Source organism: Leucoraja erinacea, chromosome 39, assembly GCF_028641065.1.
Source record: "Leucoraja erinacea ecotype New England chromosome 39, Leri_hhj_1, whole genome shotgun sequence".
NCBI classification, from domain to species: Eukaryota; Metazoa; Chordata; class Chondrichthyes; order Rajiformes; family Rajidae; genus Leucoraja; species Leucoraja erinaceus.
The window spans coordinates 11,293,484-11,308,667 of NC_073415.1; the positions used below are offsets into that span (position 1 = coordinate 11,293,484).

Sequence of the window (15,184 nt, forward strand, 5' to 3'; positions counted from 1 at the left end):
TACACTACAAGACCCCAGAGTCTATGGCAGTGCTTCTTAAACTTTCAGTGTCATTCACCCTCCAGTCTTTATCACAAAATGTCATTCACCCTCGACTACACTTTATGTAATTTTCATCTTATTCTCTCTTGTGTATCATTTTATATATCATTTGTTTTGTCACATGAGCAAAAAACATAAATTAACTAATTTCTTAAGTGTATTTTATTCAACTTTTTGAACAGCCTAAAAATATGCAAAGAAAACTTAATCACCACTGGAGTTAGAAAATTATTTGATTAGAATGATAAAATGTCTAAACACTGGGATTCAGTCCCATCCTACCCTTTCGGGCTTTGATTACTGCAGTATTTTTCTTGGAAAAATGGCTCAATAAACCATGGTCTTCCCTAAAATGTTATATTACTATATTTGGGTAATATCCTGCTACTTTGAAATTAGAAAACCAGAGGTGGAGAGAAAAAAAACATCAAGTTTCCAGCTCCACTGCCATTAAAACCAATAAGAGCTTACTAACCACTTTAATGGCAATGTCTTTTCATTCACCCCAAAATAATTCCATTCAGCCTTGTGTGAACCAGTTTAAGAAGCTCTGGTCTGTGGGACTGAATACAGATCCCACTGCAACATCCAGTGGTGGTTGGGCTTATGGATTGTGTCTCAGTCCCCAGATAGAGCACAAAACCCCACAATCTGTTGCATCTTCTCCACCCTCGACCCAGAGCACCCCCTAGTTTGTGTCCAGAAATCCTTACAAAGCCAAACACAATGCAAGCCACAGAAAGCTGGCCCTTCAGATCTTGAGGATGAAACCTTGAAACAATATCAACACCAGAGGAGTAGCCCCTGGGATGAATTTGGCTGTAGACTAATGATGGCCACGTCCATAATAAGTTCTCAAATTCGTGCTGGTATACACAGGGCTCTGTAATAAAAAGCACTCTGAATCTGAGGTGTTGAGTTGATAGAATAGTTCCTTTGTAAATTGTTTGCAAGGACATAACCCAATGATTGGTGCATTACATTAACATTCAGCTCATTGCATCCTTATCTTCCATGGAGGAAATCGGATTAATCGAGGAGGATCTTTTATTTCCTTCTTAATTCACAATCCACACCTTGGCATGCTCTATTCCTCTGGCATTTCCTCTTTTAATCATCTTGCTCTGTTGCACTTCTCTTGCTTCTCCATACCTTAAAGAAGTTTAACATTTTTCTCACCATGGTATAATGTTGCTACTTTCCTCCTTCAGGCTCTGCATCCTCACTGATATCAATTGTCACCCACGTTTGTTACTTATTGTGGTCAAGAACATTCCCCAAACAGACTCACAACCTCTCCAAAGATGTACAGGTATGTAGGTTAATTGGTTTGGTAAATGTAAAAATTGTCCCTAGTGGGTGTAGGATAGTGTTAATGTGTGGGGATCACTGGTCGGCGCGGACCCGGTGGAAATGGCTTGTTTCTGCGCTGTATCTATAAACTAAACTAAACTCTCCCTGGTATATCACTATTCATGCTACATCAATCACAGGTTGGGTCAACCCTGATCATTCATCTTCCTGCTCTCCATTTACTTGGAGTTCTGGTCACCCCATTACAGGAAGGATGTGGAGGCTTTGGCAAGGGTGCAGAGGAGGTTTATCATCATTTAGTCTGGATAAAGGGAGTACAAGGTACAGGGAGAGATAGCTGTTCTTGTGCTGCAATGTTCTATGGACCCAAGGCATACGTGACTGGATTGGGACTTATTTGTAATTGAACTTGCGGCACTTTGAGTAGGTTATATTCGGTGGGCAATACGGAGAGAAGGTCCGATGTGGGATTTGGGAACAATGGCTCTATTGAATCTGTGCCATGGTTGAACAAGGGAAGAGACAATATGAACAGAGCTTTCCACAGTGGACAAATGGGTCAGAGTTGGGAATGCCAGACAAGGAGGGGTCAAAATGGGGACTGACAATTGCCATGGTTGGGCAGGGTGCAGAGGAAAACTGAAGAAAACATTTATGAGAGTTGGCAATCTGGGAGGTGGGAGCACAGGCCAGGGGTTGTGGACAGGGGTTTGGTGAGGGTGGCTCAGTGCAGAGGAGGATGTAGTTCGAGGGTGGCAATATTGTATCTGGAGGTCCACGGTGTCTAGCTACAAGTGTGAGACCCACAGGACAAAATAGTCCGTGTTGGCCTGTTAATGCATTGTATTTAATAACATCATCCCTCACAAGGAATCGTGAGAGGCAAGATTAACAATGGAAGGTGCAAGGTTAAACTCTCAGAGTGCCACAAAAAGATTGTCACCACGTTACATTCCCGTAAAACCTACTCCAATTTACTGTCAGACAGCAGCTCAACTGTTACGCCACCCAGCCGGCCCACAACTAATCCATACAATATTTGACCCAGCTTACTGCCAACTAGCACATGCCGTATGGGAATTGGACCAAGGGTGTGTAATCTGTGATACATCATCCTCTCAACCAGCAGAAATGGTGTAGTGAAACATGCCAAGAAAGTTTAGCTTTGGTCTATCAATAGGTACTAGTATGCAAAGGTCAGATTAAACTGGGAACAGAATTAATTTATTGAGCAACAGGTTAAGAAAACCCAAACACTGATGTGGCCATTTCCACTCCTGGGATTGGCACACAAGTGCAGCACAAAGTATCTCTCCAATGCATCAACTTTGAGCAGCATATTGAAAATTATTCTTGGCAGAAGACTTTAACAATGATACACCCTGCCTAAAGCTGCATAAGTGGCAGCAGATAGGAACTTTTAAATAAAATAAAAGTCTCACAATATTGCTTTGAAAACGTCAGAAAGTGTCAAATTGAATGGTAGCATTTCTTCAATTGAAATATACACTTCCAAATACAAGCAAACGCTTAAGAATTGTATGGGTGGAACACAAGAATGGCAGCTGCTTAGAAGTGCCAATAAGAGCAGAAACCTTTTCAATAGAAGATATCACAAACTATTAACTACAGATCATGTGAATTCAGTGGCCTGACGGGTTCTACAAATGATAATGGAAATGATGACATATGTGGACATAAACTCACCATCACACAGTAAAATGTAATATTCACATAAAACCTAACAATATTAATGGTGGTGCTGGCATTTGTCGAAGCACTATCCAATTCCAAGTTTAATAGATAGTTGTAAATCAGTGTGTTGCCTCTTCCCTCCACCCCCTCCCCATTTTCCTAACGCTCCTGCTCTTTACTGACCCCAAAAAAAAAACAAATGTTAATGTGCATGAAAGATTAAAGAGTATTCCTTTATAAACTGGTTCCCAGAAACAACATTGCCAATGAAGGAATTAGGATGATCATCGCGATAGTTCTGCTGTTAAAATTGAGGTATTCAACAAAAGATATGAATAGAAAAACATCATCTCCTCAGCTATTCTAGCCTGATATAGCAGTTTCAAGGAACATCCTGCATATTGCTAACTTCACACTGTGATGATATATTTTATTTCAATTTTATTTCAAATGGCCAGTTAAAAATAAACGTTGAAGAAAAAGACTTTATTTTACAAAATTCAGCATGCTTCGCCAAACTGTTTTGGAACAAAGTTTGAGTAATTCTGTGGAATATTACCTACCTGACTGCACTAATCAATGATACATCGTGCTCACAGCTTAGAAAAATGTGAGATGCCACATTATGCATGGTCAAAAGTTGTAAAATACAACATGTATTGGTACAATGAAACCAAGCACTGCATACCTGCCAGACCTAATGCACCTGGTTCACAAGTATTTTACCGTAGCAAGGAATACTCTTAAGTACTTTGCATGCCTTAGTGAAGAACACCATTAGTACAAAAACCTGATGGTTATGGTGGATCTTACAGCATGCATCCATCCAGTGAAAGTTACAGGGAAAATCCATCAAGATCACATTAGCCACCCGTCTGGATGGAAGGGGTTAAATGGTCTGATTTGTGATACACAAGATGATTTAAATTTTCATTTTTTAGAGAAAAACACATTTGTTTAAAAAAACCTCACTGATAGCACAGTGAAAAGTTGTTTCTGCTACATGCACATGTACACATGACACGAGTCATCCGAGCACCTTGTGCATTCAGATATGCAGCATTATTTTTCTCCAGTTTCTTTTTGTGGTGGCGATAAGGTTTATAAATTATTGAAATCTAATCAAATGCATCTAATCATCGTATGGTACATGTACATGCAGAACTGAATAACGCAATGCAATGGATCAAAGGTTGCTGTAAATGTTACAATCCCTGCTTGGACATCCAGTGGACAGGCAGTCCAAGCCAAGCAGCAGCTGCTCCTGTGCATCACTTATCATCACATTCGCTCACCTCAGGTACCCAGGTGAGCATGGCCTGAAGCGTGGGTTACTGTGAGTGCTTCCATAGGGATAACATGCAACATGCAGGCAGGCAGGCAGGCAGGCAGGCGTGAGTAACACAGGAGGTCACCTCACCGGATGAGGGGGCATAAGAAATGACGTTGCTTTGGGAGAGTTAGCAAGAATGTATAATTGCCATGGGGGGGGGTGGGGAGTGGGAAGTCATACCTGGATCAATCTATCTGCCAAGGCAGCACTTTCCTACAGGGGGGAATCCACAGAAATGAAAGGAAGAAAGAGAATTTCACAGACAGGCATCAGCAGCACAGTACAAGCAAGCTCATATTATTATATCCCACATTCTGACTGTACAAAACACAAATACACTTGCAATGAGGAATTAAAACATTTGCAGTTTCTGTGCTCTTTGTATCCATTTTGCTTGTGTGCTGGAGGAAGGGACCTTAGAGTTCAGGAAGAAAGAAGAGCCATTCAAAATATCTGTTTCATAACTTTATCAGCCATGATCATAATGAATGGCGGTGCTGGCTCGAAGGGCCGAATGGCCTCCTCCTGCACCTATTTTCTATGTTTCTATGTTTTACACAACAGTCCCTACTCATTATACAGGGTTACGGCAGCACACACAGCAAACCTCACCAAACTGTTCCACATGCACATTTGTGCATTGTGGAAATGTGCATGTCAATAGTCTATTGACTATTGACTATTGACATGCACACATTTCCCATACTCCCAAACACTGTTTACCTTCCCTCCAATTTCTTATAAATCTTTCAAACAATAAAAATGAACTCAACTCTAAGCAATAAAATAAAAATAATAAGTTTGGTTCCTTTAACCTTGCTGGTCCACACAGATTAGACAGCTGATATATTTGAGTCAGTTCAATAAAGGTTTGGTAGGTCATTTTAACGTTTATGATGATAGACACAAAAAGCTGGAGTAACGCAGCGGGTCAGGCAGCAAATATAGAGAAAAGGAAAAGGTGACGTTTCGGATCAAGACCCTTCAGCTTTTTGTGTCTATCTTCGGTTTAAACCAGCACCAGCAGTTACGTCCAACACACCCTTAGCATTTAACAAATCCAATAGCATATCTATGTTATGTAGGTTACAGCTTTGTGCTGATACTCTCAGATTACAGGACAAATCTGCTAGCAGCCCGTAACCAAATTACATTCACTCTCAACATGAAACCAGTACCAATACAACACGTTAGATCAAGTCCCAGATGCTACAATGCAAGAGGAAGAAATAACTTTAAGCCATCAAACCTACACAATGTTTTGACAATTATGCAGAGAGCATTCATTTCCAAACAAACATCAGCAATAATTTATTTGGCAAAAGTTAAATAGCATTAAAATGACATCAGTGAACTTTTATGCCAAGTCTAAAAGATTCCCTGTCACTTTCTAATTAGATTATGCTGGGGGTTTGTAATTCCACAATAGGGAAGAGGTGGTAAATTTGGATCACTTTCTCCATTTGAAAACCTACAGAGTCTCAGTGACCAGCTAAAGTTATCTGGTTTCTTCTGGAATTTGCTCAACCCAGCGACAGGACCTCAGCATATATTACGTATGATACATGGATAAAATGCTCTACAGTTCAATTTCTACCAGTCAAAAACTAAGTCAATCCAAAAATAAGTCATTTAATATGTGAAGTATGTTAAGGCAGCATGAGAAGAACTTTTTTCACACAGAGAGTGCTGAATCTCTGGAACTCTCTGCCGCAGAGGGTAGTCGAGGCCAGTTCATTGGCTATATTTAAGAGGGAGTTAGATGTGGCCCTTGTGGCTAAGGGGATCAGAGGGTATGGAGAGAAGGCAGGTACGGGATACTAAGTTGGATGATCAGCCATGATCATATTGAATGGCGGTGCAGGCTCGAAGGGCCAAATGGCCTACTCCTGCACCTAATTTCTATGTTTCCATGTTTCTATGATTATTGCCGTTTACAATAGAACTAGATTTATTAGGCTGGATGGTATTGTATGGAGAAGATTTCTTCCTTCCTTGAGCAGTATTAATGACTAACTGCAATGAATATAGGGTGAAATTAATGAATGTAATGCTCCTTCTTTGTTCTGATAAGGAATGTTGCACTGACTCGACTAAACAATGGTAGACAAAAGTGCTGGAGAAACTCAGCGGGTGCAGCAGCATCCATGGAGCAAAGGAAATAGGTAACGTTTCGGGCCGAAACACTTCTTCAGACTGATGAAACAATTATTGTTTGGGAAAGGTCCCATGAGTGAGGTAATCTCTGTAGGTTGTAGATACCCGTGTACACTGATGGTGTACACATGATAGGTGAAAAGGGAGGTGGTGGGGAGTTGGTGCGCAGCCCGGCATTAACATTTCAGATGACGATAAGGAGTGGCAGCGTGTAGTTGAGGATAAAGTCAAGGACTGATTCTGGGAGGTTCGATCAGAGGAGCTGGATTGTACATAAGTGCAAAGTGGAACCTGTCCACAGTTGGAATTAATAGACAGGGCAACTGCTATTGATAATTCTTCTCCCAATAAATAAAATGCAACAAATATAAATGTTTTACACGTCGTACCTTCTCCAGGGTTTCAATCCGCTGCTTTAGGAGGCGATTTTCTGTTCTCAGTCTCTGTGGAATAATAAAAAGGTGGGATTAATTGATGGGCACATTGTGTACTTGGAGAGATAGAGGGGCTGCTGCTGTCAGCTAGCGCACATCTCCCAACTAGCACTTGTACAATCTACACGTTCAGCACAAAACACAGAGGTACAGTAGATGCAAGACACAAGGGCCTGTCCCACGGTCATTTTTTACGGCAACTATCGGCATCACTGACTGACGTATCAAGTCACCGAAAAAGTCGCAGCGTGATGACGTATTGACTCATGGTATTTCCTCAAGTGTCGCTACATTTTGTTTGTTGCCGCTGGATTTTGAAATGTTCAAAATATTTTGTCGACCCTGATACGTCAGTTGCCGAAAAAAAACGTCAAGTGGGACAGGCCCTACACTGTATTTTTCAGGATAGATGCAGCATAAACTCTCAATGAATGGGGGAGTTTATAAAGTACAAGGTACTGTTCTTGCTTAATCCCATTTAGCATTTATAGAATGGTTTAAGGAGGGATGCTGATTGATTTTCATCCACTCACAGGTACTTTCTTTCAAAATCTTTTGTATCTGTTTCCAACAAAATGACCTGAACACTCTACTGATCAGATAACAATTATATTATCATCCAACATGGTAAAGCTAAGACTACCAGTTGTGTTATAGAATTCTTTGGATGGGATAGTGGGCTGTCGTTATTGGGTCCTAGTTAAGGAATGTGGGAGGAAACCGGAGTTCCCAGAGAAAACCCACGCGCTCACAGGGAGAACGTACAAACTCCGTACAGACAGAACACGTAGTCGGGATTGAACCCGAGTATCTGGCGCTGTAATGCACCAACTCTACCAATGCGCTACTGTGCCGCCCAACACAGCTGAAAGCTTTATCCAAAAAGCAAAAGTACTTCATGATTTCAGATCTGCAGTAACAGAAAATGTTGTGAAGACCATGGTGGTCAGGCAGCATCTGCGTTTAGATATTAATCTATTGTCAGGTGTTCTCACTACTTGCTTTAGTGCATTTAGTGCATCATTCACTCAAGCAGGTGTTTCTCCTCAGTGCGTTTCATATTTCACTGCAAGTCTACTCCTGGGGAGCTCTCAGTGGAGATGCATTGCTGAGGTTGGTAAGCAAGTCTATCATCTAAAACACAAATGCAGCTGCAAAAAGTAGGTGTGCTCCTTGAGATTTGGTACAGTCATGGTCATGAATTTCCCGAGTGTGGACTATTAACAATAAACCCCATTCATGCCGTAAATAAGCCAGTGGAATGATTTAGCAGTGACAGTCAACATAGGTGATCCCAACTAAAAACTGAACATGGTAGTTTGGCCAGGAAATGTCAAAGCTACTTGATATCAAGGTGTGCTGTTGTGATCTTAGCTAATACCTTCCTGGGATGGAAATGATGGAGTGGACTATTCAAAATAATCGCTGGTCTATCAGGCTTGAAGCCACTCTGAGCACCCATCTCTGACATGTTCCTCTTATGTCTGCACCTTGTCTTTCTAGAGCACTTCATCTCTAAGCTGAGCTCACACAGCGGCTGGGTTGTGGACAATGCAGTAGGTGGTAGGTAGGCTAACAAAGATTTCTCTGGTCATGCTACTGTGTAACCAAGTATAGGCCAATGATGCTAATCCAGCACTGTAAAATGGACACCTTTGGAAAACAAAACTGATCCAACCAAATAAATGTACTTAAGCACAAATTACATTGCCTGTAAATCTTAATCAACTGTATTCTTCCCCTATCATTTGAGCACAGAGCATTTAATTATCTCACCAGATCAGATTTCCGTAATTACATCATTCACCTCTTTAAAAAAAACCAAGCCAGTTAATCACAGTAATTTTTAAAAACAATTATACATTGTTATCCCCAGAATTGGATGGAAATGAGGAGCATCGGCACGGACAATTAATTCAGCTGCCTCAGACATATCGTGAAAACTGACCTTAATTTCAATCTGTTCCTCCATTTCTTTGTTTTTGATTGTAGTGTATTCCTTTTCAAGTCTGTGGGGGAAACAAGTCACAAGAGAAAGCATAATAGATCAACAGGCTTTTCTGCAGCAAAATTACTCTCATCATGCACGCCCCACTCCCAGGAACAGGAAGATGACAGCAGGCCACAATGGAATGTGAATCAAGAAAAGATTCATAAAATCCAACAGGAGATTTATCATCACAAAGTTATACTTCACAATAACTCAACTATTGGGAACAGAATCAGATGGGAAATTTGCTTATTCTGGAATTAAAGTAATAGAAATGTACAAATGTGCGTGTTCCCCTCCCCACCCCCATTTTATTAAATTGCTATAACCCCAGGTATTTATTCCATCTTTCTCACGCTTTGCCGTGGAGTCATGCAGCGTGGTAAGGTTAGGGAGCGTTGAAAGTTTCAGCCAGAGTTGGTGAGAGGGTGGAAGTTCTGAACCCTAGCATGGTGGGCACTAAAACCCAATGTTTAAATGGAAAAGCCCATGCTATATAATTACCAAAACTTTAGACCAAAAACTAGAAAGTGGAATTTGTCTGAATAATTATTAATCTACCTAGACTAAGTATCTGCTGCTAAGTTTCTATGACACTGCCATGTCAATGAGATCCATCTATTCTGATGGAAGGGGACCCAGGAACCACTCTCACATTCATACAGCAATTAACTTCTGCAATGTTACATACTTCTTCATTTTCTTTGGGTTGTACTTGACCTGGTATGCCCTCAGGATCAGTTTGTCTGGACAGCTATCAAACTGTTGTGGGATCACCTTCTGAAAGTGCTGAGAGGAGGAACAAAGAACAAAAGAAATATCAGCATTGATTCCATTAATGAGGCATCATAGAACTGCAGAATGCTTGCAGCATGGACGCAGATTATTGGCATGTCCTCTGCCCAACTAGACGGCAGTCCTGACCTCCCACCTATCTCATTGGAGACCTGCAAACTACTTTAATCGGACTTTATCTTGCACTAAACGCTATATCCTTTATTCTGTATCTGCACACTGTGGACTGCTTGGTTGTCTATTGTCTTTTCACTGATTGGATAGCGCACAACAGAGATGGGTAGGCGACGTTTTGGATCACGGTCCTTCTTCAGACTCTGTGTCTGAAAAAAGGTTGCGACCCAAATCGTCACGAATTCACATTCTCCAGAGATGCTGCCTGACCAACTGAATCCAGCATTCTCTGCCTTTCCTTGGCAAACCAGCATCTGCAGTTGTAGAAACAGAGAACAGCAGATGCTGGTTTATACCAAAGACACAATGTGCTGGAGTAATTCTGCCCATCAGTCAGCTTCTCCAGAGAAAATAGTTAGGTGTTGATTCGAGTCACTGTTACACCAGCATTTTGACTATCGTCAGTTACTTTTTTCTGCTACTAGTTTCTACCCAGTTTTTAGACACATTTTCTGCAGGCTTATAATATGTAGTCAGGTCTCAATATGACCCATTTCTCTGAAGTTGGGTTGAATTATCTTGAAGTTGTTTTTATTTCAAGACTCCACAAAATACTATTACACAAAAGCTCTTTTTAAAACATGCAATGTATACCCAATATATACCTGCTTAACAACAGTTGGTATTTTACTCTCAACAGTGCCCCCAAGTGGCCGTATTCTTCACGGTCTTATAGTCATGGAGCGATACATTGTGGAAACAAGCCCTGCGTCCCAACTTGCCCACACCGGCCAACACGCCCCAGCTATACTAGTTCTACCTGCCCGCGTTTGGTCAATATCCCTCCAAACCTGTCCTATCCATGTACCTGTCTAACTGTTTCTTAAATGTTGGGATAGTCCCTGCCACCAACTACCTCCTCTGGCAGCTTGTTCCATACACCCACCACCCTTTGTGTGGAAACGTTACCCCTCAGATTCCTATTAAATTGTTTCCCCTTCACCTTGAACCTACGTCCTCTGGTCCTCGATTCACCTGCTCTTAGCAAGAGACTGTGCATCCGATCTATTCCTCTCATGATTTTATACACCTCTATAAGATCACCCCTCATCCTCCTGCGCTCCATGGAATAGAGACCCAGCCTACTCAACCTCTCCCTATAGCTCACATCCTGTAATCACTTGAATAATTAATACATATCCTACACTAAAGCCACTAATTGGGAAGTTGTGCTCCAAAACGTGTTTGATTTCATTCAAATTCATGCAAAATTATTTAAATGTCTTGGTGGGAGGAAGTAGGTGGAACCAGAGTGCGAGAAAATTTGCATCTTTAGACTAAATGAAATATTGAGATAACAAGAAAATGGACCAAGAATGTGTTTTCAGAACAATGTACTTCTGCCAGTTCTTGTTCGGACTAGGAAGTGATGAATGCACGGATATGGGAAACAAAGCCTTTGCCACCAGCCAATTCTGAACAATTTGCAAGTTAAAAGTGCAGCACATTCCGCTGGTGGTTCCTAATGCAGGCCCTGCCTGATTCCATGACGATGCTAGTGAACTGACAGAAACTGATAAGGTTATATCATACTTCCTCTGCCTACCATTAAACATGGTGGCAGGGGAAGTTATTTACAAAACGCCACTGACAGCTTTTTGCTTAACCCTTCCCTCTGTTCACGCTGCAGAATAGTAGGTAGAGTGGTGAAAGAAACAGAACTTGTTGGAAGGAGGTGAATCTCTCCGCTCGGGAACTGCTCCAGTAGACGGAGCTCGTGGGCGGACCGGAGTCAGAGTGATACAGTGTGGGGAAAGGCCCTTCGGCCCAACTTGCCCATACCGGCCAACATTTCCCAGCTACACTAGTCCCAACTGCCGGCATTTGTTCCATATCCCTCCAAACTTGTCCTATCCATGTACCTGTCCAACTGCTTCTTAACTGTTGGGATAGTCCCTGCCTCAGTTACCTCCTCTGGGCAAGAGACTCTGTGCAACTACCCGATCTATTCCTCTCATTATCATATACACCGCTATAAGATCACCCCTCATCCTCCTGCGATCCAAGGAATAGAGTCCCAGCTTACTCAACCTCTGCCTATAGCTCACACCCTCTAGACCTGGTAACATCCTTGTAAAATGGCGCCACAACATGGTGGCACCTGCATATGTAAATATGCAAAAAGAATCTCACCGAGCAGTTGCAGATGTGATAAATGATGCACCATTGAGGGAACTGAAATTATTTCCTTTTGTGATCGGATTGTTATACAAAAAACTATTTTAGGATTTTGAGTGTGAAGGCATCAAGTCTTAACCCAGAGGTAAAAGGTTTCAGGATGAGAGAACTGAGAGAGAGAGAGATACAACTGGGGCCAGGATCAGAGAGGGGGCAAGATCGTGATCATATTTACCTGTGACATTCCTTCCATGTCAAGTTGCATCAATTCGACTTGATTAAACTGAAGGATAGCCATTCCAATACGAAAGACTACTTCCAATCCCTGCCAAATACAAATGCAGTAATTCACTCAACCCAGAACTACAAAGGAGAGTTTAAAATCAAAAGAACACAACTCAAGATGGGAGTGCCAGTGATTCTCATAAATCATGTATGTCACGTACACCTGCTTCAATGGGCACCAAGGATGCATGACACAAAACTTAAAATTCTATCGAGTAGTCTTACTGTATCCTTTTCTCAATCAGCATGAGAAGGTATATACCTGATACTACGAGAATACGATAGCCTAATCAAAACAACAGTGTGTGTTCATCAGGCTTTACACCACCAGTATTTCTAAAGCAACTGAACCTGATCTATCCTTGGGTTCTGACACTTTTACAACAGTGGTACATTCAGAGTCATGCATTTATACCTGGTGTTCTAACTAGACATGAAAACCTTCCAAACTCAACACTGAAGTCTACAAGCAACATTGCTAGCTGTCACTACACCCACCACTAACAATTTCAGATAGGTATATTTGCATGGAGTTGTGACCATTCAGCCCCTCTTCCATGCCAATCAAGGTGCCCATTTGAACTGAACTCATTCAATTTGACTTTTTCTTCCCTTCTTACTCTCCTTTTACCCGACCCTTCTTACTTTGTACTATCCCTTTTGCCGTATAATTTCTCCATCCTTCTTTCCGATCACAGACTTGCCCTTTTGTACCACCTCTCCCACCTTGAAACCTGCTTTATTGACAACTATTCCCAGCTCTGATGTGTAGTTCATTGACACTGGCCGTCTCTCGTCCAAAAGAATAAAGAGGCAACACAATGAAGATGGGAAATCTGAAGGAACTCACTCCAGAGTGTTTGAGTAACATCTCTTGAAATAATCTTCAATCATTATTTTCTTCTTCCCATTGCTGTGAATCAGATACTGGGGCAGGGATCAAAATCACTTGTAATGTCGAGGGGGCAATACCACTCTTCCTGACTTCCTGCACCATTTACTGCTTTTAAGGTCTCGACATCAATGAGAAATAAAACTTAGCTCATCTCTATCGAGTTGGTCATTAACTGAGAAGACTGATACTCATTTCCGTAAGTTGGTCGTACCAATCAATCATTTGTTTTATATTATTAAAATTTCAACACAAATTGATGTGACTTTGAAGGACTTACCTCATACATAAATATGTCAAATATTCTAGTGGCTAAAGGCAGGGAAAACGTAGTGAGAAAAATTGTGAGGAACCATGAAGATGCGTACATCGACGTGTGGAAACTCTGCGAGCGAAAGTGCACGTTCAATTCAGGCAATTGGTCCTGAGAAGCAAAATAAAGAGCAGAGGGCAAATAAAACTGGAGCGCTCAGGACACGCCAGAGTAAAAAATATAGGTACTTCAAAATAGGGTCAAGAAAGGTTATTCGCCAGATCATACACAGTGCTGTATCCCGGTCGTAAGATAATACACTTTCCTCACAGCCCTCGGTTTAAGTTTATTATTGTTATGTACACCGAGGTAAAGTGAAAAACTTTGTTTTGCATGCTAACCAATCAAATCAAATACAGTAATGGTTGAATGCCTTATACTTTATTGCCACATGTGACAGGCCGGGCAGCATCTGTGTAGGAAGGAACTGCAGATGCTGGTTTATACCGAAGATACAGACAAATGGAGTAACTCAGCGGGACAGGCAGCATCTCTGGATGACGTCACCCATTCCTTTCCTCCAGAGATGTTGCCTGTCCCGCTGAGTTACTCCAGCATGTTGTGTCCATCGTTCAGGATCAACCCTGGATCTCTGGAGCTGTGAGGTCGAAGCACAATCTGATCTGCTTCCGTGCTTCCTATTGCTTTTGGGATTTACAAAGTAGGTCATTTTATACCTTGAGCAATTTAAAATTAATTCAGTTGAAATGTACAAGTTTGTTGTGTCAGCAAAATATCTCTACTATTTATAACATTTATTTTGCAGGCAGTTATCTGAACTTGTGGAGAGAAACAGAGCTAATAATTGAGGTGTCACAGTGAAGCAGTGGTAGAGTTGCTGCCTTATGGCGCCAGAGACACAGGTTCGAACCTGACTACGGGTACTGTCTGTAAGGAGTTTGTACATTCTCCCAGTGACTGCGTTGGTTTTCTGCGGGTGCTCTGGTTTCCTTCCACGTTCCAAAGACGTGTAAGTTTGTAGGTTAATTGGTTTCTGTAAATTGTCCCTAGTCTGTAGGATGTGATACTGGGATTACGTAGAATGATGAACAGGTGATCGTTAGTCAGCATGGTCTCTGTGGGCCAAAGGGCTTGTTTCCACGCTGTGTCTAAAACTAAAAACTAAACTTCAAGTCTAATGATCTTTATGAGAATTGGGAGAAAGAGGACACATTAAAGTTGCAAAGAGGGTGTGGTATGGGTGGATAGGACAGAAGGGAGTCTCTCTGATAAGACAAGGCCAATACTACATGGCAATATGAAAACATTATCTAATTGATACATTAATTCAGACTTCTTCAGACTGACAAAAAGGAAATATCATCTCTGTATTTACTTAACGCAGGCTGCAAGAATTCTACATATTTCTGTGAGATTGTTTCTAAATTTTGAGAGAATAGTGGCCTGGTACGCTGTTCCTCTCTGGCACCTCCTTGCATTTCATATGTAATGAGCTTATTCCATGCGAGTCCCAGCTTACAGTCCAAATACACCATATCTCCCCGGCCCCCTTATCTATTCTGCTTGTTACAGTTCATACATTGAAAATTCTCCTCAACTCTGCCCAAACCTATTGTTATTTTTAAGTGCTACCTCTTTATTATATAGATTATTGTATATTCTCTACTATTCCGTCGGATTA

The 15,184-nt window shown here is 41.5% G+C and overlaps 1 protein-coding gene across 10 annotated transcripts in view; it reads right to left on the minus strand.

The window, feature by feature from the left end:
- Positions 1–15,184, minus strand: part of LOC129714372 (EVI5-like protein) — an 88,782-nt gene that overhangs the window by 35,229 nt on the left and 38,369 nt on the right. For 8 of the 10 annotated variants that reach the window (XR_008726343.1, XM_055663928.1, XM_055663930.1 and 5 more), the window contains 6 exons: positions 13,510–13,653; positions 12,288–12,377; positions 9,657–9,754; positions 8,924–8,984; positions 6,931–6,984; positions 4,565–4,597 (listed from right to left, as the gene is read on the minus strand). Coding sequence is in view for 9 of the 10 variants with exons in the window: in XM_055663928.1 (XP_055519903.1) it covers positions 4,565–4,597; positions 6,931–6,984; positions 8,924–8,984; positions 9,657–9,754; positions 12,288–12,377; positions 13,510–13,653 (480 nt within the window). In the remaining variant the exon portion in view is untranslated. The remainder of the gene's footprint in view (positions 1–4,564; positions 4,598–6,930; positions 6,985–8,923; positions 8,985–9,656; positions 9,755–12,287; positions 12,378–13,509; positions 13,654–15,184) is intronic. The other 2 variants (XM_055663933.1, XM_055663935.1) reach the window with 1 other exon arrangement.